The sequence below is a fragment of the Solanum lycopersicum genome, chromosome 6, assembly GCF_036512215.1.
Source record: "Solanum lycopersicum chromosome 6, SLM_r2.1".
NCBI classification, from domain to species: Eukaryota; Viridiplantae; Streptophyta; class Magnoliopsida; order Solanales; family Solanaceae; genus Solanum; species Solanum lycopersicum.
The window spans coordinates 44,189,232-44,208,586 of record NC_090805.1 but is presented as its reverse complement, the minus strand read 5'-3'; the positions used below and the strand labels follow the sequence as shown (position 1 = coordinate 44,208,586).

Genomic DNA, 19,355 nt, shown 5'->3' with positions numbered 1-19,355 from the left:
ATATATATATATATCTTTGTCCTATATACTTATAATTATACAATGCAAATATTTCTCTGCTCAATTTTCTATTGTCTTGCTCTCTTTCTCATTTTATACATATACAAATTATACAATTGATTTGTATAAGTTTTTGCATTTGTATAAGAATACTTTTGTATAACGTTCATTTAGAAATATACAATTGCACAAACTTATTAACTTACACACACATAAATTAAAATATGTTTGTATAATGTATATATACAGAATCATACATCCAAACTAAGGACGAATCTTCACTATACAAATATACAAACATATGTTTTTTCTTTTCTCTTTACTTTATACAATTTCTTTTGCACTGTATAAATAAACTAATTATACAATTCACCAAAAACTTTTAATTCGTAGTTTATAAACAGACGTTTTCTCTTTTCATTTTATTTTATACAATTTCTTTTACATTATATAAATATATTTATTATACAATTCACGAAATAATGATCCATTCGTAGTTTACAACCATATATTTTCTTTTCAATTTCTTCTGTACTGTATAAATATACTAATTATACAATTCACCAAATAACGATTCATTTATAACAAATTATAATTTTATTATAAAATATAATTTTAAAATTTTTATATTTACTATATGTGAAAGTTGTCCAAAAATAAAAGCCAGCCAACATTAACATAATGACTCGTAAGTCCCGAGAAAATTTGTAACTTTGAAGCTTGTGGGCCTAACTTCCTTTACAATATCGGCCGAGAGAGATTAATTCATACATAATAACTTGTACTTAGCACGACATTTTTGAAATATTTATCTTATTCAGCTATTATTAATATTTGATATTTTATTTCTAATTATGTTACTTTTTTTTATTTATTATATAATATATTAACATTATAAAAGAGATCCTACTTAAAATATCATAAATTATAATAACTAATAACTGAAATTATCTAATTTTTATTATTATATTATATTATATATTAAGATTATATAAGAAATATTATTTAATAAATTAAACATAAAGTATCATATAAGAAATATTATTTAATAAATTATGCCCAAATATTATATAAAAAATATTATTTATAAATTACATTTAAATTTCATTGTCATTTAATTGGAGATTGACAAAGTAAATATTATTTATAAATTACATTTAAATTTCATTGTCATTTAATTGGAGATTGACAAAGTAACATATGTTATTTAAAAATAATTAAAAAAAATATCATTAGAAATTTAAAATAATTTTAAGAAAATGATTGAAGTCTCCAAATTTCATCAATACCATATAATATTAACTAAACTTTTCAAATTTCATCTATATCACATAATATAATAAAATAAAATATATTGCGTCAATATTGACACAGATCAATGTCTACTGATAAGAGAAGTACACAAATTTCTAAATACTACGAATTGAATTTGACCATCTAGTTCATTAATTAGAGAGTCGGTTAGCTCAGTGGTTAGAGAGTCGGTTAGCTCAGTGGTTAGAGCACAAGACCCGTAGCTATCAACACAAGTACCAAAAAATATGTGTTTTTATCAAAATATTATTAGGAAAGACATTGAAACATTGATAATTTGACAAGTTGGTCATGTCAATATTGTTCCTTCATAAACTTAGAATCATTCATAAGCAAATATAAATAGTGATGATCTTGCATATTTGTAATCATTTAATTTAAAGCAATTCAACCAAATTCAAACAAGTCTTCTTCAATAGTGTAGCTAATTCTCTTATCCAAACTTCCTTTTTTCCTTTTATGGCTTCATCTTCTTTGAGATAGTATAATTGGGAATATTATCAAATTTATAAGATATCAGTTATGTGTTATTATAATTTACTTTGGATTTTATGGTGAAAAACATTATTTCACAATATAAAGATTTGGCTAGTTTTATTTTAAAGACCAAAATATCTCTGGTTAAAAATAAAAATATTTCTTATTTTATTTTTTAAATAAAAATTTTGTATTTTTTTTTGTCTTAACAAACTTCAGTATTTTATTTTTTAACAAAAATAAAATCATAAATCCACCTATAAATTATTTGGTGCTCCTAATTTTTGAGACTTGAAACAAAGACTTTACTATCTTCTTCTTTGTGCCGTCACCATTTCTTTTCCTAGCATATAACTGATGTATATATGTTAGAGCATGTTTGAATTGATTTTTGACTTATGAAAATTTCTTTGAAATTGCTTGATTTTGAACTTTTAAGTGTTTTAGTGTATTCAATTATACCCTTACAAAGTCTTTAGCAATAAAACTCATATTGAATATACAATTCCAAAATTCTTTCATATTTAGTTTTCTACATTTTCTCTCAAACAAAATAGTAAAATACGAAGAAGAAAAGAATCAGAATGAAGGGAGGGTTGTAGAGTGAAATGAATAAACTCCAATCCAAAGTATTAAAATTGTATTCCAATATCTTTTGGTATTAGACCTAACCAAGTTTAGATTTTGAAATCCACATGCAGAAATACAAAATATTTGAATGGGTCAGAAGCGAGAAGCCTAGGTTGGTTTTAATTGTGGAAAAGGAACAACTTTATACGCGATAATAAAAGCATAGGCCAATAATGTGACATGAAATTAATAAAAAAGATGGACAACAGTAAGTTTTTGACTTATAAAAAAGGTGTCCTTCACTTTGCCTACTTTCAGCAGCCTTCTATAGGACGGTTCTAACTAAAACATATTTCCTTAGTCCAGAAAATTTAATTTTCGAGAGTTAAATTATAGTATAAGCTATTAAAAATGTTATTTTTTTAACTAGAAGGGCATAAATACTACACTAAAAATAATTTTTGGTAATAATTATTTATAGCTTAATTGCCACTAAATATGTGTTTCTAAAAACAATACTAATAGGTAATATTTAATACTTTTTGTGAATGTTATTCAATAACAATTGTAATAACTATCTGTAAAAAATTTAATACTTTTTATTATGTATATATTCATTATCGCTAAAAAATATTTTTGTCAGAGTAATTAAAATCTAACTTTACTCGTTTTATTAGATCAAGCTTAGCTTCACAGACGTTGTGTGTCATATCTATCAGTGAAATTCAAACATTTTATATATATATATATATAATTTCAATAAGAATTAAAATCTTACAAGGTCAAGTTTTGAGTGGGTTGAATGGCTTTGATTATTATTTTCTCAAACTAAAAAGGTGGTCTCTAAAGTAAATAATCATTGTGAATTCAAATTATAAAACCTAAAGTCTAAACATGTAGACAAAAAATTACTCCTATATTATTGTATTTAGTGAAGGATGTAATTATTAGGAGCTTCTATAATCAATCAATTTGATCAATAAAGTTTCTTAAGCGCACCTGTTTATAATCATTAAAATGTAGGGGTGAAATTGGATAAACTCAAAAGAACAATCAATCATAGCTTTAATGATTATATTAATGAAATTCAATCATTGGCCTCATTTGACATGTAAATAATAGAGGTGCAATTAATTACAGTTGCTAGGCCATAATGAAGCCACGTGGATTTTTCTCCTATGAAGGGTTACTTGCCCATGATTAATTCCACACTCGTACGCTATTGAAATTAATTGAGCCAAGGTAGCACACGCATCTCTCTTATGAACTTGTGAAATTATAATAAATTTAATTAAAAATATTTAGTTAATATAATTTAATTTAAAATAGTCGAAGAAAAGTATTTGAAAGTGATTTAAAAGAACTCTCGATCTAGAAAATCAGCAACCCCATCTATAATTAAAATAATAGAATATTAAATCTCTAAATGCTCATAATATGTGTTTACTTTAAAAACTTAATTAAGTGTCAAATATACCCTCCGTTAAAAGGTTTGGTTCACTCATGCACTGTCCGTCCAACTTTTGGTCCAAATATGCCCTTATAGCGTTAGTTGTCATGTTGGACATATCCAACTCATTTTTTATTTCTTTAAATGCCATATGGAATTGTCATGTCATCATGGCCTTACCACATAACGTTATATGAAAATGGAAAGATATTCGGACTCATAAACACCTATTTCGATCCATAAATCAACCCCTTTTAAATAAATTATCTGACCAATTTTCAACAATTTTGTTTAATTTTTATTTTTTCGATAACCTTCGAAAATGAGTAATTAATTAACAAAAAAAAAGGAAAATATAAAAAAAGTATAAAATTAACGCCAAAAATTCATAAATAAAAAGTAGGAAAATATGAAAAAAATATAAAATAAAAAAAATTATTGAAATTATTGAATTTAAGTTAACTATATTTATTTGTGAATTTTGACGTATATTTTTTTATTTTGTTTTCATATTTTTCCCTTTTTATTAAAAAATTATTCATTTTTGGGATTTGCCGAAAAATATAAAAAATTTAAAAAAATTGTAGATTGAAATTTTACTATATTTATTTGTGAACTTTTGGTATTAATTTATATTTTTTTCATACTTTTCATATTTTTTATTAATCAATTACTCATTTTCGAGATTTATCAAAAAATAAAAAATCTAAATTTTTTTTGAAATGTTAGATTTAAGGTTACTATATTATTTGTGAATTTTGGCATTAATTTTATATTTTTTTCATATTTCTTTTATTTTTTATTAATCAATTACTCATTTTCGTGATTTACCGCAATAATAAAAATTAAACAAAATTGCTAAAAATGGGTCGGATAGTGAATTTAAAAGGATTGATTTATAGGTCGGATTAGATGTTTATGAATCCGAATATCTTTCCATTTCATATAAATATTATGTGGTAAGGCCAAAATGACATGTTAATTCCATGTGGCATTTAAAGAAATGAAAAATGAGTTGGATATGTCCAACATGGCAACTAACGCCCATAAGGGCATATTTGGACCAAAGTTGGACGGCGATGGCATGAGTGAACCCAACTTTAAACGGAGGATATATCTAGACCTTTTCGAATAGTATAGGGGTATATTTGACCCTTTTCGCTTCCTATATTAAATACTTCACTGGGTCCTTTTGGAAAAACTCCTATATATACCACTCACTCATTGCTTCTCATAAAACACACCAAACTCCTTTCATTGAACCAACAAAAACTCACTTATAGACAGAGAAATGGATCAAAAATTGCCTATTGTAGCTAAAAAGTTTTGGAAGATAGTTCGTGTGGTTTACTTCATGCTAAGAAAAGGATTATCATCAAAGAGGAAATTAACGTTCGATCTCAATTTATTGATGAAACGTGATAAGATTGCTGGTAAAGTTGCCTTCCAAAACCTCATGTTCCATGACCATAACATTAATCATGGCCATTAATCATCGTCAAAAGAATATTACGAGTTCAGCTGCAGTAATAATCCAACTTTCCATCTCCCATTCCACATCAACAAGCGCATTAATAAGCATAGTCAGCTTAAACATGCCAGTGAATATGAGGACGTTTCAATGATGAACAATGTTGTTTTAAAGGCATTAGAAATGCTTCAGAGTGAAACAGAATCACCTGTTTTGCCTGAATTTGGAAGGTCTCCAACGCTTAGGAAATTAAGGATTACTGACTCGCCTTTTCTTCTAAGATCAGACATTGATAATGGTGAAATGATCAATTACGTAGCTGATGAATTCATTTCTCGATTCTACAAAGAATTGAGAAGAGAAGCTTCTGATTTCGCTTAATTTGGTTGTTGAGTTGTTGTTGCGATATTAATAATTATTTTTTTTTAAAGAGAGGATAAAATTTTTTTTTATAAGTTGTAATGATAGTTTATATAGTATCATTTTATAATAACTCTTAATTTAATAGTAAACTAGGGGAAACTAAATCCTGTAATGTAATATTGAACCAAGTTTTTTCCTTTTTTTTAGAAAAATCTAATTTAAAATTACTATTTGAATCCAAGTTAATTGTTGACACCCAATTTTGGCCTAACATTTTAAAAATTCTTTATTTTGGAGCTTTATTTATTTAATAGCAAATTTTGGTCCGATGATTTTAAAATTCATACATTTAGAGTCAAATACAAAAAAAATAAAAAAATTAATTACCTTTCCCACATTGTCACTCAAACAATTTTCAATTTTACAATAGTCCCACATTGGTAGTTTACCCTTTTTGAGGATTTTTGGGTTTCTATATAAACCACTTCATTCAATATTTTAGAGAAGGATTTGGAGGGGAAAATTAAAGAATACTCATAAAATTTTGAGAATTCTTAGTTCCCATAGTTCAAAAATTTTAAAGTGTTTTTGTGGTTTTTCGAGTTGAGGAGGTGGAGTCGTCTCTTTCAAATTCGGAGTTTCGGTTCGCTGGTTCGCTGTCCAGAACCAGGTAAATTTTTTTTTAGCCTTGTTTTATTTAATTTCCAGCTCTTTTATGTTTTCTGTTTATTATATGTAGCTTGTTTTGTTTTTTAGTTTAATGTAGTTCTAAAAGTCAATTAATATTTGTGTTTATTGTAGTTTTAATATTAGCATTATTTTACGATTTGATGTTTATTTATTTATTATTACTATTATTTTGAAATTGTTAGTCAACTATTTGCTATCTTAACTTTTCAGGGTTTTGTTATTATTTTATTTTAATGTTATTTTTAATTTTTATATATTACGTTATTGTTGTTTCCATTTCTAATTATGTTATTTTAGTTTGGTTGTTGTTTTCCATATTCTCTTGGGATAAGTTTGTTATGTTTTGTTGATGTTTAGTTTATGTATTTTATATGTTGAAAAGGGCCGATGAAGAAATAACCGTCGATTTCCAAGGCCTCTCATGTCAATAAGACGGATTTTTATTCTTAAATTATTATTTGAGTTATTCATTTTTAGTTATATTTATTTGGCCTTAACTCTTTTATCAAGTGTCTTTACAGGTACAGGTATCCGGAGGTGCTTCTCCTTGAAATTATTCGAAAAAGTTCGAATTATATTTCATTAATTATTTTGTGAATATTGACGTTAGGTAAACTTTAGGCCGATAATTATTGCTTTATTGTGTATATTGTGTGTTTATTATATGTGTTTATTATATTCTTCCTCAATTTGAAAAAAAAAATTAATTCAGTCGGGAACCACATTTGTGGATTCCGAAGGGTGCCTAACCCCTTCTCTTCGGAATAACTTGAACCCCTTACCTAGAATCAAATTGGTTTCGTAGATTAATAATTGGTTTCCTAGTTTCCCTAAAATTAGGTGGCGACTCTTTTTAAAACTCGTTTATTTTTACAACTTTATTAAAATTGAAACAATTAATTTATTTTCGAGTTGCCGCGACGTTTCGCCCTATTTCGAAAGAGTAGGGATGTAAACATTAATTAAATATTACCAGCCTATTAAAACTAACATTGGGAGCTTGGAGAGTATGCCCATGCAAGTTTATAATGGTTATCTCAATGGATTCAAAATTCATAAGAAACAATAATACAGTGTCCTTACATGATTTTGTAGATTTTTGGATGTTAGCATTTAGTGTAAATTTTTATTATACTTTATTTAACTTTTATGTAATATTATCTCAATAAAATTAGTGATCTAAAATTAGTTTTGTGTATAAGGTGTTAAAGTATATAGACATATATGAACAAAACAAAAATGGTATTTAACTGTTCTTGGTTTTTCGTAGCTATTGTTTTTAGTGTAATATTATTGTAGTATACTTTACATGGTAAAATTATTATTTATAAAATAAAGGTTAATTTAAATTAATAAGATTGCAGTTATGTGTTCTCAATATAATACTTAAATAATAATGTAAAAATAGTATTTATTATTATGAAAATTTGAGTAATTTAATCTAAAATTTTAAAATATTTCTATTAAAATACATAAGTTCCTTTTTTTTTTTAAATATAGATATTGTACAACTCTTTTACAATCTTTAATATTATTAAAGAAAAAATTAAAACTTTTTAAAGTCTCAAAATGTAGATGTCCTAAAGCAAAGTTTTCTCACTCCCTCATGTCCCTTGAGCCACCCCATTGACCCCGGTCAAGGACACAACTATTAATAGGCTTGTATTTTTGCAATAATTTTTTTAGGAAAATATTGAATTCAATAATCAATTTAAAAAGTGTATTGATCTGTGTTATCAATATTTTCGCTTATATTTGTCTAATATGTTTTTATCCCTTATAAAAGACTATTATTTGCATTTTAGACTATTAATTTTTCGTTATTTCATTTCATCAAAACTCTATTGCATATTTATTTACGTGTTTACTAGAAAATGTGTTGTTGAAATTAAGTAGGTTAATGTACTCGTAGTTGAAAAAGTGAGGGAGTTAATTACAAATCAGTATTATTTTATCAAACTTTATATGCAAGTATAGAACTCATGGGTTGCTTGAATATTTAAAAACATAGTTGAAATTTGATTTGAGGAATTTAGGTAAGATTATAATAATTGACCACCTCTTGTATCCCTCTTTCTTCCGGCCAACATTTCAATCATAATAAACAGAAAATAATGCGGAAGATTTAAAAACTCATTAACGAAATCAATAAATAACTTCTAAAACTCAAAACTTATTATTATCCCCAAAATCTGGAAGTCATCACCACAAGAACGTTCTATCCTCAAATTTCTAAATCTAAGAGTGTCTAGGAAGCTAAAATAAGTAAAGAGATAGTCCATGTCCGAACTTCAAGGACATCAAGACGCGAAGGAAATAATCCAGTCCGAGCTAGGAATAATAGCTCACCCTGAAATCTGATTATGCTGAAGTCTGGCTAGAGTTGCGGTTGAGTTGAAGACGACGGTACGTTTGCTGCACTCCACAAATAACAAAGGGAAAACATACAAGTAGGGATCATTACAAAACACAAGTACTGAGTAGGTATCATCGGCCAACTCAAAATAGAAAGCAATATACATCAAATAATATCATAAAATCAACTACAATACTCAACAGGTGACAACAACAAGTACCATAACCATTGGGCACAACCCAAGCACATCTATGAGGACTCAAGCCTCCACACCATACTCATTTGGGAAACAGATTCATTAAATCTGAGTATATTAGCATAATTCAAGATTCATTCTCTTTACTATCCTGGTGGCGGAACGTGACACTCCGATCCTTTACTATCCTGGTGCCGGAACGTGACACCCGATCCATACTATCCTGGTGTCGGAACGTGACACTCCAATCCTTTACTATCCTGGTGTCGGAACGTGACACCCATCCATACTATCCTGGTGTCGGAATGTGACACTCCGATCCTTTACTATCCTGGTGTCGGAACGTGACACCCGATCCACTAACCTCATTCTTTTAGTTCATCAAGCCTTCTTTTATACCAAGGCATCATCATTAACAAGGGGGTTTTAAGGTTTAAGATTCAACAGCCTCATCATGCTTATTTTTATCACAATTATATAATCACATCATGCAAGCACACAATTAAGCATATAGAAGACTTTACGAAATTACCCAATACATATCATTCGCTATTTAGAGTTTACTACGGAATAGCATAAACCATAACCTACCTCCACCGAAGAATCGTGATCAAGCAATCTACTTTCCCAAAGCTGCGTTCTTCTCTTTCTCTCGCTCGTTCCCTCTTCTTCTTTCTGATTTTTCCTTATTCAAACTCTTTTCTTTTACCCTAATTACCATATAATTAAGTATAAAAGATGGTAAAAGTAACCCACTATTTATTCCAAGGTTGTCCCCTTTAACCCCCAAGTAATTGAATTATTAACATTAAACCACTAACTTTATAATCATAAGCAGGAATAGTCCAAAACGCCCCTTAAAAACATTTAACAGAAATCCGACACAGTCAGGTTTACGCAGCCTGTGACGGCCCGTCGTGCCTGCGACGGTCCGTCCTGCAGCTTCCGTCACAAAGTTCAGAGACTAAATTTCACTAAAGGGTCTGTGACGGTCCGTCGTGTCCACGACGGTCCGTCCTTCCATGTCGTCGCGAAGTTCAGAGAGTTGTTCTCAGTACCCAAGTTTTTAGAATCTAAGTGTTTTGGAACGAGACCCCCTCGACGGTCCGTCGTGCCCATGACGGTCCGTCGAAGGATCCGTCGACTCAGACAGTTATTACCAGAAATAAACTCTACTGCTCAAAACGACTAAACAGGTCGTTACAATGTATATATATATAACTACTATGTATATGTATCATTGATTGTGTTTGTATATCTTCATAAAATTTGAATGTGAATCGAGATGATTGTGTTGTATAATTTGTGTTTATATAAAACAAGAAAGAGAGAAAGACAAAGGAGAACTGATAGGGGAAGATTTGTATTTGCATAATTATAAGTGTATAGGAAGAAAATATATGTATTTTTATATGCATATATAGTTTTCTCTTGCTTTATAAAAATACAGAATTTATATATTTTTGTTTGTCTCTCGGTTAGAGAGGCGAGCGAGATCCGTGGCGAGCGAGATTTCTAGGGAGAGAGTTGAATGACAAATATTTTTTATGAATTAGAATTAATTGAAATTGTATTATAACATTTAATTTGAATTAATAATTTGTTATTTCATACCATTTTACCTACATTAAAAGCTATGAGTAGTTAGTAGTCCAGAAATACAAAAATTCTCTCTTAGTTTAATTTTTGTGTTCTTGTTAATTACGTTTTTTTTTTCGAATTGAAAATTAGAAAGCAAAAAAGATAAATTAGAAATAATTACAAGTCGAAGCAAAGCAGATTGTAATGAACCAGGTTATCTAAGTTAAAAATTATTCCTCCCTTCGAGTCCAAGAGAAAATGTGATTATAAGAGCAGTTCAACGTTATGGTCACCTGACAAATTATATGCATACTAGAAAAATATCGTATCTAATTATTGGACTAATTTGATCTATTAAGTTACGTAACCACTTGTTTAAAATCATTAACTAAGTTTTTGTTACGCTTAAGGTGAATGTTCGGATGCAAAAAGAACAAATCAGTCATACCTTTAATGATTTATAGAAGGAATTTTAGTTATTGGCTTCATCTCTTATCTACATTTAACTTTTGTATGAATATTTTTATCCTAGTTTTATATGTTATATTTCACTTAATGAGAATTAAATTAATTAATTTTGAAGCTAAATTGAAGTAGATTATTTTGATATTTATATTAATATGATAAAAGAAAATAAGATAAAATGTTGATAAAAGATAAATGATGGATAAAAATGAAAGGACTTTTCAAAATGTTAATTAATGTAAATGCTGGAGACCTTTTAATATAAAGTGATCATGTGAATATATAAAAAATCTTGCATATTCATACTCATCTCTTTCTTTAATAATTATTGTTGTACCATAGAATGGATATGAAGACACATAATAATATCCACTACTAACACTGAATATACAGTTATTTTAAAAAATATACTATAGAATACTTCACTGCGTCTTTTTCCTCTATATGAAAAATCCCACTATATATACCCCACTCACTCAATTCTTCTCATAAACCACAATAACAACAACTCTCCCTTTCATCAATATTTGTCTCTCCTTCTTAAGTTAAACCAACAAAAACTCACAATTCAAAAAAAAAATAAAAATTCTCCCGTACGTGAAAATGGATCAAAATTTACCAGTTATAGGGAAAAAGTTCTGGAAAATAGTCCGCGTGGCTTACTTCATGTTGAGGAAAGGATTATCATCAAAGAGAAAACTAATGTTCGATCTCAACTTATTAATGAAACGTGGTAAGATTGCAGGAAAAACCGTCTTCCAAAATCTGATGTTCCAGGGCCATAATAATAATAATCATGTTCATCAATCAACTTCAAAAGAGTATTACGAGTTCAGCTGCAGTAACAGCCCCACTTTTCACCTCCCTTTCAACCTCAACAAGCGCATTAATAAGCACAATCACAATGCAGTACCTGTCACTGAACACGACGACGTTTCAATGATGAACGCTGCCGTTTTGAAGGCATTAGAAATGCTACAGAGCGAAACAGCATCACCTGCTTTGCCTGGATTCGGAAGGACTCCAACGGTGAGGCAATTAAGAATCACTGACTCGCCGTTCCCACTAAGAGAAACTGACATGATGAGCAACGTTGATGAGAAAGCTGATGAATTCATTTCTCGATTTTACAGAGATTTGAGAAGAGAAGCATCCGCTTTTGCTTAATGTTTTGGAGTTTTTTTTTTTTTCACTTTTCTAATTGGGGTATTAATTCTGGAAATTTTTAGAAAAAGTTGAACGTTAAGAGTTTATATATGTAATGATACCCTCCCTTCGCTACTTTGTTTCATCATATGGTTAATATATTCAAGGTCTGAAAGTCCTAAAATTTTGAATCCACAAAAATTCTTTATTAGGTAGTTTTTTTTTTTTTTTTGCTTCTTGAAAATCCATACATCGAAAAGCAAAAAGTTCAATTAAAACTAGTAAGTATTACAAGTTAAAGTAGAGAAAATTAATGTTGATGCATGCCAATATATCAAGTCCCGTAAGAATTTGAATCTTTACCAATAAAGTAAAAATTTAGAATGCTAATTAATTTGTTGAACAATTAAAATTTTCTAGATAACTAAGTTAATTTTCGTGCAAAACAAAAAAAAAATCTTCGAACTTCAGTTAGACAGTATCACACGTCCATTAGTTAGCCACCGTGGTCCAAACACAAGGCAGAATTCTTTTATTATGTAATTTGGTCTTTGCCTCTCTTTTTTAACTTTTTATTATAGTGCTTTGTAAAGCAAATCTTTTGCTTTTTAGGTTGGTCATTTACCTGGAAAACTCCTTAGGCAGATACGTCCATACACATACACTATATTTTATTCATTTTTTAAAAAATATATTTGAGAGGAATTGTGGTGCTTATTACTAAAGTAAAGCTGTCAATAATGTATGCTTTTTGAGTGTTAGACCTTATTTTTTGAAATATTCTAAACCTCCTCATGGCAAATGTGCAACCTAACTTGGACAAAGACCAAAATCATAAACTAATTAACTCAAGAGTTTTACATCTAGATATTCATATGTATGTTAATCAGATTTGGACTAGACATTTATCAAAGACAAAGATACTTTAAGAGGTGTGAAATTTAGTAACTATTGAATTGTGGTTTCTTTTAGCCAGATTGATTTAGATTTGAGCGAATCATGATGGATTAAATTAATAAAGAAACTAGTTATTTACTCATTCAAGAGCTCTTTTGGTGGAATGGACTAAAAATATGGATCAAAATTCAACCATCTAAATTTGTATTAAGTCTTAGTTACTCAAATATTTTAATGAGTATCAAATTTGAATTTGATTTTGATAAATTTATAGTTAAAATATTTTAAACATCTTGAATATATAATCTCAAATTCACGTTTTGTTATGAACCAAGTTCAGCCTAATATGTCCATCAAGGTCACACAAGTAGCTATTGCGCCTAGAACGAGCAATAGGATCAAGATAATTTGGGCTCCGGGGTTAGTAGTTAACATGAAACGGTTCCATCAAAAAAGATAGTGAAAAAATTGTGAGAAAAATGTCTTGTCCTCTCATATCCTTTTTATGAATTTCCTTATATTTCGAATTACAAATTAAAGAAACAAATTTGTAAGTCATCTGAAGTTGAATTGAGTTGGTCTTATTATTGAGCTTGTCACACGTTTACTGGCAAGTTACGGTAATTATAATCGTAAAAGATGTTAGAACTAACATTTTCTTTTTTCCCATACACACGTAAAGCACTCAAACTTTATTAAAAGCAAGTAAAGTAAAACGACGTTCCTTTTGATAAAAAACACTTGTCAAACTTTGAACTGCTTTTCAAGCATCTCAAAACGCTTCAACGTGTCATTCAAACTCATCATAATTTCCTTAGATATCTTAGGTTTCAACGTGTCATTCAAACTCATCATAATTTCCTTAGATATCTTAAGTTTAGGTCCTGAAATAGAATAACTTAAAAGATAAGTTGATTTACCATTCAAATCGATCTAAAAGAATAACAATCATAAAATATATTCTTAGACAAATTGCAAAAGACAAATAATTTAAAACTTAATAAGATTTGTAGAAGGTTGAGTAATGAACCCAACTTTATTTTATTTCAATTCAACTCATCTATCCATTTGGTTTTTTATAAATTCAACTCAATCCATCTATTTAGCAGCTTGGATTGGGTGTACATTATTCAAATTAAAGTGAAAAATCAAATCATATTTTAATTTGAATTGATTTTTTGATTTGTTTTTGAATTTATAATTTACTTTGATTGGGTTTTTGTTTGATTTCGAATTTAGAAAAATGAAAACCGAAAATTAAAAAACAAATTGAATAATCAAATCGGATAGAGTAAAAACCAAATCAAATTTATTTTGATTTGATTTGTGTTACATTTTTTTAAAATGAAAAATAAAAAATTCAAACCGAATATTAAAGAACTAAACAATGAAAACAGAATGCAGACCTAATAACCAGAACAATATTAATTTAAGATAAAGAAAATATATATATATATATTATACCAAAGGAAAAACATATGTTTCCAGATAGTGCAGTAGAATAGATATTTGGATCGGAGTTGTTAATTTTCTTATTGGCTTTTATTGGTGGTCCATTTTTGGCCAAAGTATTCGTGCATTATGGACTTTATGTTGCACAAAGTTTTCTTAAAACCATGAGTAGAGAAGGTAAAATATTCATCTCTTTATAGCCAAGACTTGCCCCCTTTTTTGAAATATTAAAAAAGTGGCCTATTATTACTTTTTCGTTTTGGAAGGTTTGCAATAAAAATTACTATCATAAGAGTTTTGAAAACTTTAAATAGAAAGTAATTCCATTAGCCAAAGCTACCCTCCATATACAACAAACAAAAATGATTTCTTGTTTTTCTTTTTCTTTTTTTTCTTATTTTGTTTTTACAGAGCCTGCAAATCTTAGATCTTTCCGTCCCTGCCACGCACTAGGGCTGTTCAAGATCGAATTGAAATCGATATGTCGAATCGATAAAAAAGTTATTTGTTTATAGTATTGGGTTATTAATTTAGTGGTTTTGATAACAGTTTTGATCTTTTTTGTTATCGGGTAATCGGTTCTTAACGGTTTAATGTTTTTTCTTAACGGGTTAACCGACAAACCCCATAGTAAATTAAATAATTTTATTTATACCATTTTGTATATAAAGTCCTCGACTTAGAATTTGATTTCCTACTTTTATTTTTGTTGTCTCAAACACTTGATTATTCTACAATGTAAATTATTTGCTTTTGAGCAAGATGTAACTTATGAACTCAAGTGCAAGGTTTATTTGGTTTGTCACCTTGTTTCTATGTGATTTTCAATGTTTTTTCTTTTGTATCAAATTTTAACGGTTAAATCGATAATCGAACCGATAACAATAAAAAAATCGATAAACCAATAACCGATAAACCAATATCTTAATGGTTCTATAATGGTTTAGCATCTCTACTAGACGATAACCAATAAGCCATCCCGATAAACTTTAAAACCGAATCGAATCGGACGATACACAGCCCTACCACGCATACTCCCACCCTTAGATATATAAGGAAACAGAAATAGCTTTTCGTGATTTTCTCTCTCTCTATATATATATATATATTAAAATCAACTGTCATTGAATTCAATGTCGTTATATACAGGAACATTTCTAAAAAATCTTAATTGGTGTATATATATATATAAATTATACTAAAATTATCTGTCATTGAATTTAATGTCGTTATATAGAGGAACATTTCTAAAAAATGTTAATTGGTGTATACAATTTCCTTTAAGTGATACTTAATGTAAAGGTTGGACACATAATAATCATATCCACTACGTACATTACTTGTTTTTTCCTCTATTGTTGAACGACACTTTCGGAGGGTACGAGCTGTACCCTATAGGCTCTACTTCGAAAAATTTTTACCGGATATTTACGTCAGGTTTTTGTCCAATTTAGTGTTAAATTGACCATTATTAGATTAGGAAAAGAAGCTAAACTATGTTGTCTCCTTGTATGATTTTGTATAATTAATCCTCATTTCATTAGCTGGCGGCTGGAATTGAATTGTCTAAGATCAAACATCTATTATTAATATGTTATATTATGAGGGTCATACATATTCGTATTCTTGATTAAATCAATATTGGAAACTAGTATTATATTGTTCATATTGGATCTTACAGTTGATATTAATGAAAGAAAATGAATCATTATCTCTGAGTTTTCAATTATACTTACCTACCATAAATTAACATTTGAAATTGACTTGAGACGACGGTTCATATTCTTAAGAGTTAGGTGTCCTTTGTCGCCATATATATAGTTTAGATTTCAAATTCGGGTACAGTCCTAAGTTGTACTTTACTTTAGTAAGCACCATAATTTGTCTCAAATTTTACATAACAATCATGTGCATCAATAATTAAAATAGGGTAGGTACTGTATCGACTATCGATCTTTCTGTCGAAAGAGGTTACTGGCCAACCTAAAAAAGCAAAGGAGTTGCTTTACAACCCACTATAAATAATAATAGTAGTAAATAAAAAAGATAATATTAAGTAATTAGAAAAAAGGATAGAAAATTATTTATAAAATGTCAAACCATACGATTACATGAGGGGAAATCACATTGGTCTATTTTGTTAATTGGAGCATTATTTGTCTTCGGGGATGGCCCACCCCTACATAAGGGATGTCATCGGAAACTTAGATCGTTTAATGAGATTAAATTTGGTTTTAATAAGTATATGTATACGAGTATGACACTTTTTAACAAAAGTTAAAATTTTAATCTAATAGTTAAAATATTCGTAGAATTTCTTGAGATTGTGTGTTCTCCACGCGTACATAAATGAACTTCCAGGTTAATCTCATAATTTTATCTGTTTTACATGAGAATTAACTCTAATTAGCAATTTTTCTTTTCCAACTCCAGGTTCATAACAACAATAATATAGGGACTGGATCAAGCATCTTGGACCGTGCAAAATGCGTATGAAGATATCAGTCAACTAATTAATGTAGTTTGTTTTTTCTTTTATCAAACTAAGCAAATTAAAAATTCTGGTCCGTCTTTACCTTTACTTGTATATTAATTCCAATCCCCCAGTTGTCGACAATCAAATTTAAGAGGGATTATTTCTTTCGTTCGGTATTATTTGTCATATTATATTTTTTGAAAGTTAATTTGATATAATTTTTAAAATTAAATTAAATCATATTAATATTATATTTTAAACAAAAAAATTAGATATTCTAGAACTATATGAAAAGTACTATAAATTGCAATTTTTTGCACATCAATATGATAGAAAAATATATCTTAAAATGTTAATCAAATTTTTTATAATTTAATTCTAAAAGTAGAAATTATGACAAGTAATATTGGACGGAGAGAGTATTATTTATTATTATCACATTTAAAAGCTCGTAACATTATTTTATTTTACTTCTTCTATGTCAAAAATTTCCCGAATACCGGAGAAAAGAAAAAGCACTTCAAAAATTTAAGCAAAGGCAGAAGCTTCCCTTCTCAAATCTCTATAGAATCGAGAAATAAATTCATCAGCCTTTTCGTCTATGTGGCTGATGTTATCAGCATCTGATGTTAGAGGAAAAGGCGAATCAGTGATTCTTAATTGCCTGACCGTTGGAGTCCTTCCAAATCCAGGCAAAGCAGGTGATGCTGTTTCGCTCTGAAGCATTTCTAATGCCTTCAGAACGGCAGCGTTCATCATTGAAACATCGTCAGGTACTGCATTGTGATTGTGCTTATTAATGCGCTTGTTCATGTTGAAGGGTAGGTGAAAAGCAGGGCTGTTACTGCAGCTGAACTCGTAATACTCTTTTGAAATTGATTGATGAATATTATTACTATGGCCCTGGAACATCAGATTTTGGAAGACGGCTTTTCCAGCAATCTTACCACGTTTCATTAATAAGTTGAGATCAAACATTAGTTTTCTCTTTGATGATAATCCTTTTCTCAACATGAAGTAAGCCACGCGAACTATCTTCCAGAATTTTTTCGCTATAATTGGCAAATTTTGATCCATTTTCTTGTTTAAGTATCACGTGTAGATATCTCTTTATTTTATATTTTTGAATTATGAGTTGTTGTTGGTTCTGGATAGACAAATATTTATGAAAGAAAGAGGTTTAATTTAGAGGAGGTGTAGTTTGTAGTTGGTAGAGAATTGTGGTTTTATGAGAAGCAAAGAAGTGGTGGTATATATATAGGGGGATTTATATATTAATTACATATAAAGGAAGAGGATGTAGTGAAGCAATCTATATGTTGAAGTTTTTATGTTTAGCCAATATTCTAATAGTCCAATTATTAGTGGTGATTTTCAACATCTAGCTTTAGGACTGTCTTTTAAGTCATTTTCACCCATCAAAGAAATTTCGTAGTAATCTTTTTCCCTCTCCTTTCACGTGGATTACAAATTTGAGGCTAATGGGATTAGGGGTATTGTCAAACATATGGAGATTACTGTTGAATTATTACAACTTAAAATAAGTTGAATCAATAAGTAAGTTAGTTAATCTAAATGAATGACTAAACAATGGATTATGATTCAACTTGCTTAAATAATCTTATCAAGTTTGAAGAAAAAAAATGAACTGGACAAAACATGACTGGAAAATTAAACGCCCACCGTGGGGCTCGAACCCACGACCACAAGGTTAAGAGCCTTGCGCTCTACCAACTGAGCTAGACGGGCTTATTAATATATTTTAGCAACTAACCTTTATAAAACTAAATATTATGTGACATTTCAATAGATCTTGACTTGTTAGAGGATTAGTATAACTAAATGGAACTTAATAATTCTTTTGTACCAAGCACAATATATATCTGTATCATTTATCAAAGTCCAATATATTACCTTTAGGCATATTGTATACTCTCAAAGGCATGACAATTGAAATGTTATAATCAATAAATATTGCAACTGATTAATTAATTAGTCTACAAATTCTCGATCATGTATCCTCGTTAGAAATTTTTTTGTAATTTTTTTTTTTTTTTTTTGCATAAAATGATAGAAACTTTCCCTGGTAGGGGAAGATGAGATTCTAAAGAAGTGTGCTTATACATAATTTCCGAATTATTTATGATTATTTCTGCACGTAAATAAAGTTGTAAATTTGTGGCCTGTAAAGTTTTTTGTATGAAAAATTAGGTTTTCGTAAACAAATTGTATGACTTTTACAAACACAAAGTTACAACTCCAAAAGCAAAAGCGACTCTCCCTTGAAACAATAGAAAATTGATTACCGTCCTAATTTTTATTGTTCATTATTTTATAAATAAACTTTTACTTTTGTTTCACTTTTAATATACTAAGAAATTTTCTTTTCTTATATAAACTATTAATTGTAAAGATATTTTGGAACTAAACCATAAATGAAAGACATTTTTA

General features: G+C 28.8%; 2 protein-coding genes, 1 non-coding gene and 1 pseudogene across 3 annotated transcripts; 2 read left to right on the top strand and 2 right to left on the bottom strand.

The window, feature by feature from the left end:
* Positions 1-5,051: 5,051 nt before the first annotated feature.
* Positions 5,052-12,280, top strand: LOC101253388 (uncharacterized). The gene has a single exon (XM_069299357.1). The coding sequence runs from the start codon at positions 11,537-11,539 to the stop codon at positions 12,098-12,100; it is 564 nt and encodes a 187-aa protein (XP_069155458.1). The 5' UTR covers positions 5,052-11,536; the 3' UTR covers positions 12,101-12,280.
* LOC101253095 (uncharacterized) lies at positions 5,103-6,460 on the top strand (annotated as a pseudogene).
* Positions 12,281-17,310: 5,030 nt separating the features above from the next.
* LOC101253695 (uncharacterized) lies at positions 17,311-19,002 on the bottom strand. The gene has a single exon (XM_004241702.5). It carries the CDS (start codon positions 17,979-17,981, stop codon positions 17,433-17,435), a length of 549 nt encoding a protein of 182 aa, XP_004241750.1. The 5' UTR covers positions 17,982-19,002; the 3' UTR covers positions 17,311-17,432.
* On the bottom strand, positions 18,581-18,653 carry TRNAK-CUU (transfer RNA lysine (anticodon CUU)). Its single transcript has one exon. It is a non-coding gene; the product is annotated as a tRNA-Lys (tRNA).
* Positions 19,003-19,355: the final 353 nt, after the last annotated feature.